At 37.7% G+C, this 20,522-nt stretch overlaps 1 protein-coding gene across 1 annotated transcript; it reads left to right on the top strand.

Annotated features, from left to right (window-relative positions):
- Positions 1-148: 148 nt before the first annotated feature.
- On the top strand, positions 149-20,370 carry LOC306880891 (FERM domain-containing protein 5-like; the record flags this gene model as incomplete). The annotated part of the gene is made up of 14 exons (XM_079434696.1): positions 149-250; positions 11,954-12,058; positions 12,478-12,520; positions 12,681-12,759; positions 12,969-13,066; positions 13,221-13,344; positions 13,495-13,582; positions 13,715-13,803; positions 13,914-13,977; positions 14,072-14,163; positions 14,399-14,473; positions 14,620-14,688; positions 14,773-14,879; positions 19,790-20,370. 14 exons carry the CDS (start codon positions 149-151, stop codon positions 20,368-20,370), a joined length of 1,716 nt encoding a protein of 571 aa, XP_079290822.1.
- Positions 20,371-20,522: the final 152 nt, after the last annotated feature.

Below are 20,522 nucleotides of genomic sequence, written 5' to 3'. Positions count from 1 at the left end.
ACCACACCGTCCAGTCTAAAGGATAACGATGGGGAGCGATGACTCAAAAGGGCTTCTGATCACAGAGAAGGGTCTGTCTGGCATGTCTGCAGTGAGTGACATGTTGCGCTCGTCCTAAACGCTCATGCGTCTGTACTGACTGGCCAATATGTTGAGCCGACTGATGAGTGGCAGCGACCGGAGTCTTGACAGGGAATTCAACTGTACGGTGCGACTGCTGGACGACTCGGAATACACTTGTACGGTTCAGGTCAGTATTAACATGTTTTCATCATTTCATCACACACGTGTCTCAATGCTCGCGCTGCTGATGCTGCGCATTCAAGCGGGAATATCCGCGAGCATTTGGACACTGTACGAGGGCTGCAATGCGTAATGGCTAATTAACGTGTTAGGACATTTCCTTTGGCTCACGCGATGAGTGAATCAGCGCTGGTTTCGGTGACCCGTCTGTTGCCTTTAGAGAGCAGCGGGTCACCTGTCACGTAGTGCCTGCCGCCAGCCTGAGAGACCTGAGTCACATTCAGCGGCAAGAGACACTAGTGGAAACTGGAAAGGTTGCATAAATTGCCTCTCGGGGCGAAATATCCTCGATAACAACTGCTGAAAGATTGTAGTAGCCTACGTGCAATACTGGTGATACAGTAGCTGTTGTGCTTCTTATTTGGCCACAGATACTACAAGCCACATTATTATGCAATTCAAAAGCCAGAGTCTTTTTTAGGCATGAAAGATGAATTGATTTGTAAATGTGTTGATTAGAAGGTCATAAATGACTTGTATTGAGTTGCACGAATGCATTACTATTTCATTATATTAACTGAACAGTTAAAAGGAAGGTTTGAGACATGCAGCAAAACCATTGGCTGAGTTGCCAAGAAAAACAGTGGTTCTGTTTTTCATCCACACAGTGGAGCTTGAACAGCAAGAGCAATGAAAATGTCTCAGTTGCTATATCAGTGTTAGGAATGCTTTTATTAATGAGTTCCCTCTTGGGCCAAATATTCACAGATGTTCAGGATCAACAATAGTTGCTTTAAAATGGCAGGAGCCTATACTGTGATGTTAAAGCAGTACCTGCTCTGGCTAAAAAAGTTCAAATCTTCAGTTAATGTGTATATTTTGAAGTTCATTTTAAACGAGACCCAACTGACATGCATTTTGGGCTAAATATTTAAAAAATAAGTTGCTTATTAGATTAGATTAGATTAGATTCAACTTTATTGTCATTATGCAGAGTACAAGTACAGAGCTAATGAAATGCAGTTAGCATCTAACCAGAAGTGCAAGAATATAGTGTTTTATATACATATAAGTGCAGAGTAAATGAAGATATGATTTACAGAATGTATGTGGAATTGCTATATACAGTATTGAGCAGAGTATATACAGAATATAAATAGGAATGCAATAGGGATTGTATGTATATTATGAACAGAGCAATGTGGGATTATATATACACATTATGAACAGCAGAGACGTGAGAACAGTGGTAATAAATAAATAAATACAGCTGGATGAGTGTGTGCAAGTATTGATAGAACAATGTATTCTATGCAAAATAACAGTGCAATATTTTATAGAAATAGTTTACTGTGCTTTGTACAGTAACAACTTTGGACAGTTTATATTGTAATAACTTTAACAATGTGCAGTCTGTGCAAAATATGAGTAGTGCAAATGCATGTGTGTAAAGTACTGTGACCAGTGCAGTAATAATAAGCAGGTGCAGGAGTTAGATTGGTGGTGTGGCGTTCAGAAGTGTCACAGTTTCGGGGAAGAAGCTCTTCCTGAGCCTACTAGTGCGAGAGCGTAGGCAGCTGTAACGCCTGCCGGATGGAAGGAGGGTGAAAAGTCCATGGTTAGGGTGAGAGGCATCCTTGATGATGTTTCTTGCCCTGCCCAGACAGCGCTTATGATAAATGTTCTCAATGGAAGTTAACTGGGTGCCGGTGATCCGTTGAGCAGTTTTCACCACCCGCTGGAGTGCTTTGCGGTCAGATGCGGAGCAATTGCTGTACCATACTGAGATGCAGTTCGTGAGTATGCTCTCAATGGTACAGCGGTAGAATTCCACAAGGATCCTGGGATTCAGGTGAACTTTCTTAAGGCTCCTTAAGACGTAAAGGCGCTGCTGTGCCTTTTTGACCAGAGTGGAGGTGTTATGGGACCAGGTGAGGTCATCAGAGATTTATCACTTACAATTAACAGGATCAGCCTTTCACAACTTCCTTCCATCTCTACAACATACATAAAATACAAATGTAGACTGTAGCAGATAATATTTGTGTATATGTGTACCATGTTCGCAAAAAACAAACAAAAAAAAAACAAAACAGAAAAGGTACTGGTAATTTTCTGCCAGGACACTATCCACTAATTATTTCCTTTATTTTCCGAACATACTCTAGGAACAGTCAAATGTAATTTATAAGATTTTCTAGTGCTATAATTACAAGTATAATATGATAAAAGATTACGAATATAAGTTGGCAGTTTACCTAGTAATGCCTTGCCAGTAAATAGTAGCATGTGCATTTTTCACCTTTGGTACAAGGAGAACCAACCATTTTGTACAAAGTACAATGATGGGAACGTGAAGATGTATTTGTCACAAATCGTATTGCAGCATGATTACCATATTATCATTACCATAGTCCAACACTGAAAGGAAACAACTTTGGATAATTCTTTTTTTTTTTTGCTTAAAAAGGAAAGCACTTCTTAATACGAAACAGAAAACCCAATTTAGGTCTGAGCTTTTTTAAAAGATTTTCAATATGAATATTAAAACCCAACCATTCATGAAGCCATATGCCCCAGTATTTATAACTATTTACTCTTTCAATATAGTCCCCTTCCAAGGTCAGAATAGGAGGAACCGTTATTTTGGTACGACAACGAGTAAAAAAAATTTCTTTAACCCAAAACCACAACACAATGTGTTAATGCACAATTTAAACTGCAAGAAAAACTTCTGTGAAAAACCAATTCAGAAAAAATTATTTCATATTAACACAGTAGATTGGCTGTATTTTTTTTAATAGACTGAGCAGTGCGTTACATATATATATATATATATATATATATATATATATATATATATAATATAGGGAAATATCTATAGGATCATGTATCTGAACATTTTGGTGTGACAGTTTATCATGGCTACATCAGGGAGTTACTGGATTTTGTGAGGATATTCAAAGCTTAGTTGAGGCAGAATTCTTCACAACTGGAACAATATATAAAATCTTATTCTAAGACAAGAAGTTCACTGCTTTGAAATTTCGTAAGCATTCTGTGTAAGTTATTTACACATGGGGTTTCACAACATGAAACATTAACTCTTGGAAGAGTGCATTGGTGATGGTCTTCACTGATGGCACTAGTTGTGTGAGGTCATGTCTGTCTTGTGTCTGGGAATATCAACCTTAGATTGTGACATTCCATTGTCCTTGGAATTCTGTGTGATGCTGTGGTCTCCATGGCAACAGGCCGATTCCATCATCAGTTCCCAGCTGCTCCTGCTCTCGTCAGACAGGATATGAGAACACGTGTGCACACGCACATACCCGTCTCTAACACAGGATTCATTCAAACATGGCGGTTGTATATTGTATATAGAGTCTTCTCCTGTCCTTTCCTTCCTGTGTCCCACTTGGGATCGTCCTCTGTAATTGATTGATCAGGACAGTGGAGTTTGGTTAGTGATGAAATGCTTATTAGTGAAATATGGCCTCTCTGTTTTGAGAGACTGCTGACGGTGTTTGGCTCCTGGCAGTCACACATCTAGAGACCAGATATCTGTGACACTCACACATATACCTTCATTACAGAGCTCACCTTTGTGTAGGTCAGCGATTTCCTCTCAGGTAGATTTCACTGCTTAATGTAGGGCCACACACATAATACATGCCTCTCAATTGCAAGATGCCAACTATTCCGATAATAAAATATTATGTAACCCTCGTCAATTTGTCCACTGTAATATTGTTGCCTTATCTGGGCTGCATTGTTCTAATTAACATTTCAGAATCATAATTAACTTCATAAGAAAGTAGCAGTTGTTGAGGGCATGTCCTCGAGGAAGACACATCTTACATGGTTTGCGGTGTCTAATTGCTTCCTTTTCCTACATATCTTACAGCTGCTTGCAGGACGATTTGCAATTGTTCTCACGGGTGTGGCTTCTTTTTTCAATCAACACATATGATCAGAATGAAAACAATGGTTTTATATTTTTCTCATGATGGTGTTGTATTTCATGGGGGAAAAAGAGAAAAGATGTGATGTAATGAGGCTTGTGCCACACAAAGATTGTGCTGTATACAATCTGTGCATTTATGAGTGATTGGAGGAAGGGTTATTTATTGTAGGCCTTGTATCATTCTTTATGTCTCACCTTTGAATTGAAAAGAATCCTCAACTCTCACCTATCAAGGACAAGCCAGATATCAGCAGGCCCTCATTCTCATTCACAACACAAAAGCAGACAGTTATCAATGAAGTGCACATAACTCCTCTTAATAATAATAAAAACAAATATTTCATTGCTTAGAATGTTTTTTCCCCTACAGTACTCCAGTAATTATTTTTTCCACAGTACTCCAGTAGATATTGTCCAGAAGAGTAATAATTGAAATGGAAGGCTATTACAAACTCAACCTACTGTGTAATTTGTAAAATGACCGTGGGGTATGGCTAGTTTCTCTGCCACGTTGAATCATACTCCTCAGTCAGTCATTCTTAATCAACACATGACCAAAACAACAGAGAACATGAGAGAAATAAACTGTGACATAGATTTCATTCTGTGATAAAATACATAAAATTAGTGTCATAGTGGCTGGATATCATAATGTGCAGAATATAAAAGACAAAAAAAAATGCAAATCCACCATTGCTCAAACATCAGAGATGGTGCTAGCAACACGAAGGTCATGGGTTCAGTTCCTAGGACATACATGAACTAATAAAATGTTAACTAAAATCGGCCAAATACATAAATGTAGATTAAATTCAGCTACTTATTATATTGTCTCTATTAAATTTAAATCTCTTTGACTGTCAGACAATGAAAAGGTATTGTTCGCATGCCTACTTTAATTTTCCAAGTCCTCTTCTCACACTCCCTGCAGCAGTGACAGTGCATGTCTTTCTGACTTTGTTCCTGTTTTGAGCTAATGTTACAAGACAAACAACAAACCAAGAATTAGATAATCTGGGCCTCTTGTCCCCCACAATATAGTGTGCTTGGCAGTACGTTGAAATGTGAAAGGATGACTTTATATCTCACTTGTTTTATATATAAAGACTTTACTGGTTTGCTCAGGTCTTCAGCTGCATATCTAACTGTTGGCACTATTTTGCTCCTGCTCAGATGCTGTCTGTAAAATGATCTTCAGGCTATACAACTAACAGATAAAATGATTTGATAAACCAGGTCAGGGTGAATTTACACTTTGATGGAAATTTTTTATTAAATACAACAGGACAAGTCATTCTGTGAAAGTTACTTACAGCCTAACCAAATAATTTTCATGGGATTTTACTTCAAAGCAATGGAATCTTTGTTTGTAGGAATAATTTAATATGTTTGTATTTAAAAAGGTGAGTTCTTGTTCATGTTGCACTGGCCAACATGGCAGTTGCATTGGACTGTTACCAATGCACTGTAGAAACATTGGAGGTGTTCTGCCTTTTATACCATAAAATCTTTTATTCAAAATACTGATATGACTGAGTATATTTTTGAAATACATTTTCAATTTACCATTATTTACTTACCCTTGCATCATTCGCCATTTGGCTTTCTTTCTGCTGTGGACAAAAAGAGATGTTGATGTTACTTTCTTTTATAAAATAAATGCATATAGTGACAACAGGTTTTTAAAGGAATAGTTCACCCAAAATTTACTCATCCTCAAGTTGCTTCAAATCTGTGTGAATTGCTTTTTTTTCTGCTGAACACAAAATATGATTCGCATACAACCAGTAAATGATAGCAGAATTTTAATTTTTGGTGGACTAACCCTTTAAACTCCTAAAATGCTGGACTATATAATATTCGTATAAAAAGGCACAGCAAGGAATAAGACCTGTAGCAACACTTACATTTTAGGACTAAACAGACTTCTGTTTATGGTTGCTAGTATTTGGGAGAATTTAAACTGATCTCTCATTTGATACAAACCTGCCTGGGAAATTAGGGGAATATGTTTCTGAGTAAATCTTGGCCATATGGCATAATTGCAAGATTTTGATACATGCTCCAGTGCAGCTGTCTAAATCATGATGGGAAAATTTGGGGTTTTGCATATAAAGTATTTAAACAGTGTAGAGTGATGGAAAGATTTCATTAAGATCATAGTCATCTCCTTACACTATTTAGTTGTCATGCAGAGGCAAGCAAGCACTAACCAGACACTGCTTTTTACCAAGAGAACCATATAAACCATTTATATCCCTCTCTCTCTCTCTCTTTCTCTCTCTCTCTCTCTCTCTCTCTCTCTCTCTCTCACACACACACACATACACATATACACAATACACATATAAACACAAATCACACATTTACATCTCACTAGGTTTCCCTTCTCATGACTTGAAAAGCATAATTTATTAATATTGTTTGTGATGCAGATATTGAGCTGATTTGAATATTTAAAAAGAGTGAATAGAGATCTGAGAACAAACTGAGATAGCTGTTTTTCACACCACAGGGCAAATACTCCACATTAGTGCATATGATATCTGATAAGCCAGTCTGCTAGTTCACATCTGTCTGTTTAGAATCCTGAAAGCTGCTGTTGTGACCCTGATCCTTCACTTTCCTGAACTGCTTTTTGCAGATAATAATTATTTTAAATCTGATTTTCCTCTATCGCACAGCTCTAAAGCTTTCTAAGATGCCTTCAAAGTGCTGTGTGAATGTTAATATTTGATTGAGCTCAGATGTCTCCAGAGAGATTCTGAAATATTAAACTCTCTCTGGAGCAAGAGACATAATGCTGGAACTTAAACAGAAGCCAGACCACATGCTCACACCCTCTCTCTTTAATTGTACTCTGACTGCCACTGTAATTATTGCCACCACCTGAGCTTGATGTATCAGACTGTTCACCACTGTAACAAAATACGTCATTCAGCAATTCCACTAACAGCAAGATTGCGATCACCAGTGGTGATACATCAGTGGAGGCAAATTAACCTGAATATAAAAATGTAAAAAGTATGTTTAAATATAAACATGCCCAACTGGTATTAAGGGGCGCAAAGTGTGCCAAGAAAAATGTGGCAAATAGTACATAAATATGCAAATTAGGATGCACCTTATTTGGTAAAAAGGTAAAAAAAATTATAATATGAAAATGAAAATAACTAATCAATAAAACCAGATACTTCTAATAAAGTAATATATATAATAACATTTGAGAATTTGACATTTCTCTTTTATTCAGCTTAGTCTGTAATCATTTGATTAATAACAGTTTCTTTATTAAATTTTATTTTTCTCTGCAGGTTTGCATCTTACAGCACACTAAAAAAGATACAGTGTCTATAAGGTACATTTCTAACATTCTTTTTTTATAAATGGGTCTTGAATATATGAATATATACATGGTCATATATAAATTTGCAGTAATGAAGGAGTGGAGGACAGAGTCCATCTTCAGATAGGTGAATAGATGTCACATAACCAAAAGCAAAAATTATAAAAATCAAACCTGCAGTCTTTTGATTTAATCAATATTGATTTACATATCAGCCTCACTGATAAATACTTTATGGACTGCCACTACTCCCAGTGACTGGTGAACATCGGTGTTATTTCGAAGTCTGCCCCCCTTAGGTTTCTGTTAGGCAGGTTAGACAGTTTATATTATACTGTGTATGAAAAAGAGGGAACCTTTTTTGACCAATAAACTATTTGAAATATCAAATTAATTGTGGGTTTTTATATGTTACCATCTGAGGAGCATTCTCTTCAGAGTTGTGTGTGTGTATTTGAGTGAGTGAGTGAGGAGCAATGCACAGTGCTAACAAACAGTGCTTACACTGACTGTGTTTATGTGACTACTCACCAAGGCGGGCGTACTGTTATATTTCTGTCACACAATGTTTCTCTCATTTACATTGTGTCTATGGTTTGTTTGTTATAATGAATAGATTTTGACATCAATATTGCATAATTTTTCTCACGCTGAACAACACATAATTACTGTATTTGTATTACTGTAGGGGTAGGTTTAGGATTGGGGTAGGTGTAGACATTAATAAACCATAATCTGATAGGTTGCATTTTTCGTTGGTGAATTGTATCTGATTTAATGGGAGGTAGCAAAATCTGACAGGGTAGCACAAATCGACAGAACACTGGGCCTGGTTTACAAAATGTGTAGGCATAGTGCAAATGGGTTTTTGTGAAGCTAATTTATCTAAATTGTTCTAGGTTTATCGATCTTGTATTGGTGATCTATTTTAATATTGAACTTGGTCTAAAATATTTCAGGTAGTTATTGTTTTGGTGAATGTCTGTTTCTCAGATATAAAAAGTGTGGCCCCCTTGAAAACAAAATGCTTTCTTCCCCCCACCCAATTCTGTACATTGTGAACTTCACGTGTTTGCTGGGGGTCCTCAGTGCCAGCCTTACACCCTGTCTAAGCGTACACCAGCACCTCACCCCAGGGTGTGCATGGCACGAGTAAACCGGGTGCTAGTTCGTGCCAGTAACCAGATGCTGCATCGAGGCACAATTGAAGCAGCAGACCTGATTTTGAGTACAGCAGATCTTACAATATAAACTTAAGTTGTTTGGAGTTGATTACTGTCGTGACACCTGCAAACATCACTGAACATGCACTTTAGCCAGTACAATTGAAAATATATTATGATTCTAAACTTTTCATTAAGTCTGTAGAACAAAAAAAAAAATGTAATTGACTGTTTTTTTATGCAGAAACCTGAACCCTATTGATTTGTCTAATTTTTTTTTTTTATCTTGGTAAGGATGAGAGATCTGGCGAGCCACATGATTTCCGACAAAGAGCCAGGTGTGGCTCATAAGACATAGGTACCCTACCGGTGCTGTAAATGCTGTGTTGTTGGATTCGGTGATCCTACAATATAGCTGTTCACAACAGACCAAATTCTGATATACAATACAGGAGGTTAGACATCACTAGCAAGAATTTGGGTAATGTTTAATTTAAACCAATCTGTGTGAAATAAGGGGGGGCGTAACTGACTTTGGTTACTTGTAATGCTATGTTGTCGAATTCAGTGACCCTGCTACCTGATGCTGTTCACATCAGACAAAATTGCTTTATAAAACAGAATATTAGAAACATTAAAGCCATTTACTGTAAAATAGAGGGGGGTAACAGATTTTGGTAATTCTGCAGCTGTCTTGTTAGATTTGGTGACCCTGCTGTATATCAGCAGCTGTTCAAATCAGGCAAAAATGCTGTCTAGGATATAAAATATAGGAGCACAGACATCAACAGAGTGAATTTAGAAAACATTACAGCCATTGTGTATGAAATAAAGGGGGGGGGGGGGGGTACAGACTTCAGTAACTTTTGTTATCTGTACTGTACTGTAGGCTGTATCTATCTGGTAAATGCTTTCTAGGATATAATATACAAGAGGTTAGACATCACCAGAAAGAATCTGGGTAACATTAAAGCCATTATGTGGTAATTGATTTCGGTAACCTCTAATACTGTGTTGTCAGATTTGGTGACTCTGCTGTATATCTGAAGCTATTCGCATCAGGCAAAAATGCTTTCTAGGAAATATACGAGGTTAGACTTCACCAGAAAGAATTTGGGTAACATTAAAGCAACTATGTATGAAATAGAGGGGAGTAAAAGATTTTGATAACATATGCTGTGTTATTGGATTCAGTGACCCTGCTTTATATCTGGAGCTGTTCACATCAGGCAAAAATGCTTTCTAAAATAATATACAAGAGGTTAGACATCACTAGAGTGAATCTGGGTGATATTAAAGGGATTGCGTGTAAAATAGAGAAGGGTAACAGATTTTGGGAACCTCTAATGCAGTTTTTTTCCCCTCATAAATGGTGACCCTGCTGTATATGTAAAGATATTTACATCAGAGAAAAATGCTTTCTAGAATATAAAACACATGAAGTTAGACATTACCAGAAATAATTTTTGTAACATTAAAGCCATTATGTGTGACATCAAGTCAAGTCAAGTCTGCTTTATTGTCAATTCTTCCACATGTACAGCACATGCATACAGAGAATTGAAATTGCGTTACTCTCAGACCCTTGGTGCATACAGTTAACATTAAACACTGACAGTAGACGTTCAAATACATAAGTACAGTTTAAACATATGTACATATACAGATATACAAATGAGGACATTGTAAAAAAAATAAAGAAAGAGATAAAGTGGCATAAGGCACATGGCAGATAGAGTGCAAACCAGTTAAATAAAACAAAACTGGGCAGTTATATGTGTATATGTATAGAGTGTATATATATATAGTGCAAGAGGAGCTTATCAGTCTGAGGACATTGTAGAAAAATAAAAAAATTCTCTCCACAGTCGCACCGTTGATGGTCAGAGGGGCATGCTGAGTGTGTACTCTCCTGAAGTCAACAACAATCTCCTTCGTCTTCTCCATATTCAGAGAGAGATTGTTGTCACTGCACCACCCGGCCAGGCGGCTCACCTCGCTCCTGTAGTTTGTCTCATCTCTGTTGCTAATGAGACCCACCACAGTCGTGTCATCCACAAACTTAATGAAGAGGTTGGAGTTGTGTGACGGTGTGCAGTCGTGGGTCAGCAGAGTGAAGAGGAGGGGGCTCAGCACACATCCTTGGGGGGCCCCAGTGTTCAGTGTGATGGTGCTGGATGTGTTAGTGCCGACCCGTACTGCCTGAGGTCTCCCGGTCAGGAAGTCCAACAGCCAGTTGCACAGAGAGGTGTTGAGCCCCAGCTGGACCAGTTTGTGAGTGAGCTGTTGAGGGATGATTGTGTTGAATGCTGAACTGAAGTCTATGAACAGCATCCTGACATATGAGTCTTTTTTGTCCAGATGTGTGAGGGCTGGGTGGAGGGCAGTGGCGATGGCATCATCAGTCGAGCGGTTGGACCTGTATGCAAACTGGAAGGGGTCCAGGGAGGGGGGGAGGACAGATTTGATGTGGTGCATGACTAGCCGTTCAAAGCACTTCATGAGAATAGGAGTGAGTGCTATTGGACGGTAGTCATTGAAGCAGGATGGAGATGACTTCTTCGGGACTGGAATGATAGTGGTAGCTTTGAAGCATGTGGGGACAACGGCCTGATTTAGCGAGATGTTGAAGATGTCTGTGAAGACATCAGTGAGTTCCACTGCACAGTCTCTCAGTACACGCCCAGGAATGTTGTCAGGACCCGGAGGGGGGTAACAGTTTTTGGTAACCTCTAACCCTGCTGTATATTTGAAGCTGTTCACATTAAGCAAAAATGCTTTCTAGGATACAATATACAGTAGGTTGGACTTCAGCAGAGTGAATCTGGATAACATTAAATCTATTATGTGTGGAATGGGGGAGAATACGGATTTCAGTAACTTGTTTTTATGCTGTGTTGTCAGATTCAGTGCTGTATATCTGCTGTTTACCCTGCTTTATGCCTACGATATAAAATATAAGAGATTAGACATCAGCAGAATGAATTTGGGTAACATTAAAGCCATCTCATGTAAAAGAAAGGGGAGTAATGGATTTTTGTTCAAGGGCTAAAATTCCTTCAAACATTACACAGTTTAGAAATAGTACACTGTAGAGCTACGAAAACTTACACTACATGGGATGTCAGCAAAGAAATTAGAGTGATAAGGCATTGTGAAAAGAAATGATCCAGTATGATCCCAAGGACTGTGTCCCAGCATTGTCACATTGATTCCTGTGTCTCTCTGTTCCAGAGGGATGCAAAAGGGCAATGGCTGTTTGAGCAGGTCTGTCAGCATCTAAACCTGCTTGAGAAAGACTACTTTGGCATCAGATTTGTGGACCCAGACAAGCAACGGGTGAGTTCCTATAGTATAAAAATTAGTTGTTAGTAGTTTACAACACTTGTGGATTATTCAGCCAATGTAGCATTGAAAATATTAACAAAACTATGACTGTGAGAAAGCAGACTTTCAGAAAATACAATCAAATGATCAGACTCATCACAGCCTGCTCTCCGTCACATTTAAAGGTTAATGCTAATACATATAGCTCTGAGTTGTAATTAACCATACCTGATGGATGTATCAATGTTAATGTTTGTGCATGAGCGTGAAGCAGGACACCCAATGATTCAGATGAAGAGCTGCAAGGTGTGATGCAATAGATATGTAAAGTGGAGGACAGTCATCAGTTGACAATACTGGTCATAACAATGTGTTAAACTGGAATTTCTATCTGCATTATAGACATAATTTCTTGTTCAATGTTGTTTCAGCATTGGTTGGAATTCAGCAAAGCAATTACCAAACAAATGAGATGTAAGTCATATTGTATGTGGAAAAGCCCAGCTACATCCTTTTTATACAGGTTGTGAAAAGAACAATCATTGCATTCATATCCCTCATTGATATCCCTCATAAATGCCAAAAGATTATACTGACTGCTTAATTATATCTATGTGAATGTTTTATTTCCTAGCCCAGCCACCCTACACTATGTGTTTGCGTGTTAAATTCTATCCTCCGGACCCTGCAGCTCTTAAAGAAGAGATCACTAGGTACAGCTCATTAATATGTAGTCTATTTTTGTTCAAAATTTATATATTTAGTTTAGTATGTATATATTTAGCAATACATAATCAGAAAAACTATATAGAATTGGAATATGGAATATTGTACTGTACAAGTTACAGAAACTTATCCAATTCTCTGAAGTATTTATGATGAGTGCAGTGACAGTTTAATACATCCTCTGCATTGTTTTCAGATACCTGGTCTTCCTACAGATTAAAAGAGATTTGTATCATGGCCGACTCCTGTGCAAAAGTTCAGATGCTGCTACGTTGGCCGCATTTATTCTGCAGGGTAACAGCAAATCACAGTCACAGCAGGCATTTTTTTCAGTATTTGTTGAATTATGGCATCTCAAGAGCTTTGTTATATATATGATTGACATTACTGTAAGACAAGACTCTCAAGATGACACTGGTTTAGTTTCATTCTCTCTCATATTTTTTAGCTGAGATTGGAGATTATGACCCGGGGAAGCATCCGGAAGGTTACAGCTCTAAGTTTCAGTTTTTTCCCAAGCATTCTGAGCGCCTGGAGCGCCGCATTGCTGAGATCCACAAATCCGAGCTGATGTAAGTTTACATTCAATTAGCCTGCCACATGCAGTATGTCACTCTTTTTAAAGAGACATTAGGTTTGTAATGAAGAGATTAAATGTAATTTATGAAATTTATCTGCTAGAACAAATGCAGCCAATTAACTAGTCTGTTCATTTCCTACAGTGGCCAGAGTCCTGAGACAGCTGAGCTGAATTTCTTAAAGAAAGCTCAGACTCTTGAAACTTATGGAGTAGATCCACACCCATGCAAGGTCAGGAGCAAAACTTATCAGCTGCCCATAGCCAGGAAATCGTTTCAAAGTACAACAGAAGTTTCCTAACTGAAAATAGTCTGTTAAATTTTACATTCATAAAGAAAGTCTTTTTTTTTTTTTTGATCACAGGATGTGTCTGGTAATACTGCATTTCTCGCATTTACCCCATTTGGCTTTGTGGTACTACAGGGGAACAGGAGGACTCATTTCCTCAAATGGTGAGAGAGGGGAAATGAATCTGTCATATCATTTTCATTTGCTTAGAAGTCAAGATCAAATAACTGTGTGTTTATGAATAACTATGACAGTGTTTTGTCTTATTGTATAGGAATGAGGTGACCAAACTGAAGTTTGAAGCAAAGACATTTCATATATATGCAACTCATCAAGAGGTGAGTGAAATCAACATAGCCCCAGATAATGCAGAAGAACAAAGAGTCAAAAGTAAATAATAACACTTTCTGACCTCCTGTGATCTTTACTAAGGATCAGAAGATCATCTTGACCTACTTTGCTCAAACACCTGAGGCCTGCAAGCATCTATGGAAGTGTGGGGTGGAAAACCAAGCTTTCTACCAGTATGGTCACATGATTTGACATATCAGATTAAAATTAAGATCAAACATTGACATAAACTTCTTACCTATGCTTATTAGTTAACATCAGTGGTTCTCAGGCAGTTGCATAAACAAAGCCACTGTTGAGACTGTCCTAAGAACTAGATTGGCCAACTATCAAATAACCAAGAATCACAGAATAATAATTTAAACTGATTTATTTAAATCTATCTCTCGTTTTCTTTATTTCTTACAGGTTTGAGAAATCAAGTCAAGTTCGCACTGTATCTAGTGGTAATCTGTTCTTCAAAGGTAGCCGCTTTAGATATAGGTGAGTATTATCTGCTATGGTGGTTATTAAGTGAACCCCATGGGTTCGTCAGCTCTGCTTAATTAGGCCTGTGTTTTGAATATATGATAATTAATGGATTAGCTGTAAGCATTGCACATATTTTGGTTACATAATTTATCTTAAAGTGGTAAAGTGGCCAAGGAAGTGATGGAACAGAGTGCCAAAATCAGACGAGAACCTCCAGAGATCCACAGGTGAGTCCCCCCAATTTTTCATTGAAAGGTTTACTATACCTGACAGTATGTCTATTGATATATCACATCCTTTTGTGTGTTCAGGGCTGGGATGGTCCCCAGTAGGAGTTGTCCTTCCATCACTCATGGCCCACGACAGAGTAGCGTTCCCCGAACACGAAGACGAGCAGTCCATATTTCCATCATGGAGGGTAAGCCTATGTGCCTACCCATTGTTTTTATATCAGACAATGATATTTTCTACTCTCTAACTCAACCGCTACCCATAATCATATCCCTCTCAGAAACTTGCTCTAAACAACAGTTTTAAATATAATCTTGATTTGGCTGATTTATACACCTTTTTTAACTATTAAGGTCTGGTTCAGTAGTCAGTGTTCAACTGGTTTCATATTAGTGAGGACATTTTTGAATAGTGAGGACTGTTGGACCTCACAAGTATAGTCAAACCTGTGCACACACAAACACACCAACTTTAGCATATACAACTCCTTTATAAGAACAAAAACTGAATTGAAGTTGAATGGAGGTAGCAAGCAGATTTGTGACTAGAAAAACAATGTTAGAGCATTCTGTGTCTTCGGAATTCAATGCAACTCAAGGCAAAAGATGTTAGTCCATAGGCACTGAAATGCTGCCATCTTGTGGTATAACGTTTTTTTTTCTCTCATGGGATGACTATATTATAAAAACTCTGCAGAGATTTTTGGTTTGTTTTATCTTTCCACATGGAATCTTTATTGTGTCCTTACTGGAATATAACGTGCAGACGGTTTTTAATGCTTGACCCTTGTTGCCAATATTTTAATAATAGATTTTTTTTTTAATTACAATTCACAATGCAGCTATGAAATTACAATTCAGGGTGAAGTCTTTTTTAATATATATATATCATTCATCACACACAATTAGGTAAAACACATAGACTACTGTTTAAAAGTTTAGGGTTGGTTAGATTTCTTCATGTTCTTGAAAGAAATCTCTTATGCTCTTATTTATTTGATCAAAAACAGTAAAAATTGTAATATTGTGAAATATTATTAAAATTTAAAATAACTCTTTTCTTTTTTAATATTGAAATTGAAATGCAATTTAATCCTGTGATAACAAAGCTAAATTTTCAGCACCCATTGCTCCAGTATTTAGCGTCACATGATCTTTTAGAAATAATTCCTATATGCTGATTTGCGACTCAAGAAATTTTCTTATTATTATAAATAGGGAAAACAGTGCTGATTAATATTTTAGTAGAATAAAAAAAATAATTTCTTTAAAAAATCTTACTGACCCCAAAGATTACACTTAACAAAAGAGTGCTCTTGACAGGGATAGGAATACACTACACTCCAGCTCTCTTTATTACTCTGTGTAACACGAGAGCTGCTCTCATTGTGCACAAAGTGACCAGACGTTCACCTGTTCCAGTCACTTTACTGACACTGCAAACTGCCATCATGTTTGTGTTTGTGTGTGAGGCTACTGTATAAGCGTGTTTTATATTTTGAGTTTAAGGTTAGTTTTATTCTAGTACATGCTTTGCACAGAAAGTCTAGTTCTAAAGTGCAACAGACACAATGTGCTTGCAAAAACTTGTACCAGTATATTTAAAGCAATTTACTATATTAAAGTACAAAGTAAATGCTGACAGAAAATACAAGGCTTCACATGCCTTACATGTGGGCTGACAGTTTGTGTCATACACAAGAAAATACAATGAGACAATGATGACTGACAAACTTGTCCAACTATAAGAATCAACAGTGCTATTATTACACAGTCTATAAATAGATAGCCTGTCCATGTATGTCATGTGGTTTGTGTCAGAATGAGTGTGTAGTGTATGTGGTCCTTTGTTACAGCCTATAATGGGCTTGAGGGGGGTTGTATCATGCAGGGCAGCTTGGCTTTTGGGCATACTGGGACTTACGGAGCTTTAGGGCTTTAGGGTGTTCTCGCTTTCTCACACTCCCTTTTACAAACACACACACACACAACATTGTGTCATGTCTTTTTGTTCAGGAGGATAGAGGGAGGCAAGGGGTCTAGTGGTGATACACTTACTCAGGGCTGAGAACATCACACACGTTAGCGGCTACATTCTGAAACCATGGTGAAGTGTCTCATACGGATTAAGACAAAGGTGAGCGTTCACCTGCGGATGATCAACCACTGTTACCGGGATGTGAAGGTACGGGTGTTGATGATGGGACCTAGGCTATTAGGGAAAGTTCTAGGGGCTCTGCCTTTGTTCCCGTCCTTGCCCAGCTCCTCCACTTCCTCTGGAGCTTCATCTAGACTTGGCGTTCAACCCACCAGCACTGGAGGTAAAGTTCCTGGTAGATTGGAACAGCTGGACGTTCAACTTGTTTTAGTGTGACTGCATTTGAATGTGCACATATATAGCAGATTAGAGTGTGACCATTGTTAGCATGGATTGTGTGTAGCTTTTATGGATTGTGGGTGGAGCTATATTTTCATATGTTATTTAGATCTATATATACACTTTTTATATTTACATCATAGTGCAATTTATCAGTATAATATATCAAAAATTTTATTTTTCCTTTCCCAATAACATTTTCTTGATTTATTGCTTGTGTTGTGAATAAATATTAATATGCAATGTATCAAGGACTTCACAAGGTTTGCTGTTATTAAACACATGAGAACTTGTTGCAGCAGTGTTTAACCAATGTTAGAATGTGTTATTTGATTATTTTTCAGCTATATTTGGTTGGGACATAATATGAAGTACTTTTCTTGCGTCTAGCACAGCAAACTTTCTGAAACTTTCTGCAATTTGGGCATAACAATTATATTGAAAAAGTTTGGATACTACTGCGCTAAAGTAGTAGATTTGCCACACATTTATCTTGCCATACCAATGTACAACTTTTAATTTACTGATCTATTTTAATACATTTGAGCATTATAGGCCAGTGTTGCAGTACGTTTATGAAATCAGTATAATACATTAGAGTTGGGTAAAATTCTGAATGTATTAATTGTCTCCCTCTTAATTAATCAGTTGGAATTTGAAAATAACTGGCCACACCACATAGGAAGTTGAATTGGTATTTAAAGCTGCAGTCCATACCATTTTTTGGTTAAAAATGATCCGAAATCAATATTTGAGCAAGTACATAACCAGCCAGTGTTCAAAAGTATCGCCTTACTTTAGCCCGATTCACAGCGGCTAGCTTATAATGTTTTCGGATTTGAGTGCTACGGGTTTTTGCGGGAATATCGAGCATCCTGCCATGTCATTACATCATGTCTGTAAACATAAATAAATTGTCCCGGCTACTAGGTTGTCTCATGTGAGGATCCTGCAGGTGGCGGATCGTTTATAGCCTTTTCCCACTGCAGCTAGAATAATTAAATTGATCATTTTGATGGCAGATTGTAATACAGAAAGGATTATGTGTTTATGAAACACGTGTGAATGAAATTAAATTATATTCCAGTTTTAAATGTGCTTCTGATTACATATAGCCTTAGTTTACACAAGAATTGTATTTTAAAGAAAACCAGTTCGAAGGGAGCATAATTTGCTTTTTGGGTTAAAAGAATTTCTTAATATGAAATTCGAATGGTATGACAATTAGATTAGACTGTACAGAAATTAAAATCTACACATTAATACACAATATACTCATAATCACACAATGCTGATGTTGTTAACATTAATAATTTGAGAATAAAGTATAACATTTGCACGGTTTGATGTGATATGAGCTAACCGATCATTAGATTTAATCACCATTTGTAGCACGATTTATTGTAATACTTCTTTCCTCAATTGGTCAGAACAAAAGTTGGCATGCTTGTTACTTACTTGTTCAGATGGCAATATACGGTGAAAATTATTATTTGGGTCATATATTCCAAAACATAGATTAGAATCTGTGATTGCGAATTACAGTAAAAATCCACACTGGTGCTTGACAGCAACACATTCACCTCAAAACATTAGATTCATCCGGTGGAGCCGTGCCAGAGTACAACCCACACAATATCCTAGCCAGAGAAGAACTGGCCCCCCAACTGAGCCTGGTTTCTCCCAAGGTTTTTTTCTCCATTCTGTCACAGAGGGAGTTTTGGTTCCTTGCCACTGTCGCCTCTGGCTTGCTCAGTTGGGGACACTTGATTTCTAGTGATTATCGTCAATTTGATTTCACAGATACTATTTAAAATAAACTGAGCTAGACAATGAAATCTCTGTTTTCAATAAAGAAATGCCTTTAACTGAAAATTGAGTGTTTAATCTTATTATTATACATTACTAACACTCTATCCTCCAATTTGATACTGTTAAGTGCTTTGACACAATCTGTATTGTTAAAAGCGCTATATAAATAAAGGTGACTTGACTTGACAAGGAAGATAATTCCGCAAGCAGCTACAATTCCCGGTTTTCAAACAGAGATGGCGACAAAGAGGCAAAACTTCTTAAAGGACTGCAGCTTTAAAGGAAGTGTAGTATTCTGAATTACAGTTCCGAGAAATGTAACCGGTTATAGCATTCTGGGAAATTAAATGTTCCTCCATCCTGGTCAGTATTGCTAACCAAGGCTGCATTTATTTGATCAAAAATCCAGTAATATTCAGAAAATGTATTATTATTCAAAATAACTGTTTTCTGTTGTAGTGTAATTTAAAATTTAATGTATGTAATGAGAGGGAAATACTCAGTCTTCAGTCTCACATGATTCTTTAGAAATCATTGTAATACTGTATGCTGATTTGTTGCTCAAAAAAAGAAAATAGTAATAAATAAATAAATAGTTTTACATTTTTGTTGAATCTGTGAGATATTTTCAGGATATACCGAAGAATAGAAAGTTCAAAAGAACAGCATTTATTTGAAATCGGTTCATAAGACCATTAAAACTCTCAACTCTTTAAACTTTTAGGCAACACTTTGTTAAGACTTCATTCTTATCAAACCCCTTGTCTAGCTAAAAATGACAATTATTGCAGTTTCTTACATCAAATGTATAATTGTAATTCTGCATCCTGTTTGCTACTTCAGTTCTAATTATGAATGAAAGCAAATCAACATGAAACACAATCACTGTACATCCTCACTGTATTTCAGGTCTGGAGTCCTTGCGTGACAGTGGCCATTCCACGCCAGTCCGATCGGTCTCCAATGGGAACTCATTCTTCCGCTCCCATGGAAATGGAGCTGAGGGAGGACACGGAACAGCTGAATTTTCCGAGGACTCTTACAGTCCCTCTGACAGCGTGCTTCCCACACCGGTGTCCAATGACCCCTCAGACCCGGCTCAGGTTCGCCACACAAACGGCCCCCGCAGCAATCAAGAGGAAGGAGGAACAGAACTGTGTACTCAAAACCAGGCAAGGCCACAGGGCTTTAAACCCAAAGGGAAACGTTCTCAACTGGAGAAGACTAGGCTAACCCAACATGGCCCAGAGGAAGGGGTGAATCAGTTCATCTGTAGTTTGGCACGTCTTTTCTTAGTGACCCTGGCTCTGCTCTTTGCCCTCCTTCTACTTCTTATTGTGCTAACAGAGTCTGAGCTGGACTTGGCCTTTCTTAGGGACATCCGGAGGACACCTGAATTCCAGCAGTTCCATTATGAATACTTTTGTCCCCTTAGGCGCTGGCTGGCTTGCAAGTTGCGCTGGATGGGTGGGCATCTCATTAATAAATGAGTGTGTAATCACCCTCTCTGTCTCCTCCTAGTCTGTAGTCTAAGGGTGGGACATTCTGAGAATTAATATCATGGTACCATGAAATCAAAATGAAATTACTATTATCTACATAGCCAAAGCCTTGGACTTCCTAATACCATGCCAAGACGAGA

This window comes from Barbus barbus (genome assembly GCF_936440315.1).
Source record: "Barbus barbus genome assembly, chromosome: 2".
Taxonomy (NCBI): Eukaryota; Metazoa; Chordata; class Actinopteri; order Cypriniformes; family Cyprinidae; genus Barbus; species Barbus barbus.
This window is presented reverse-complemented; position numbering and strand designations above follow the sequence as displayed.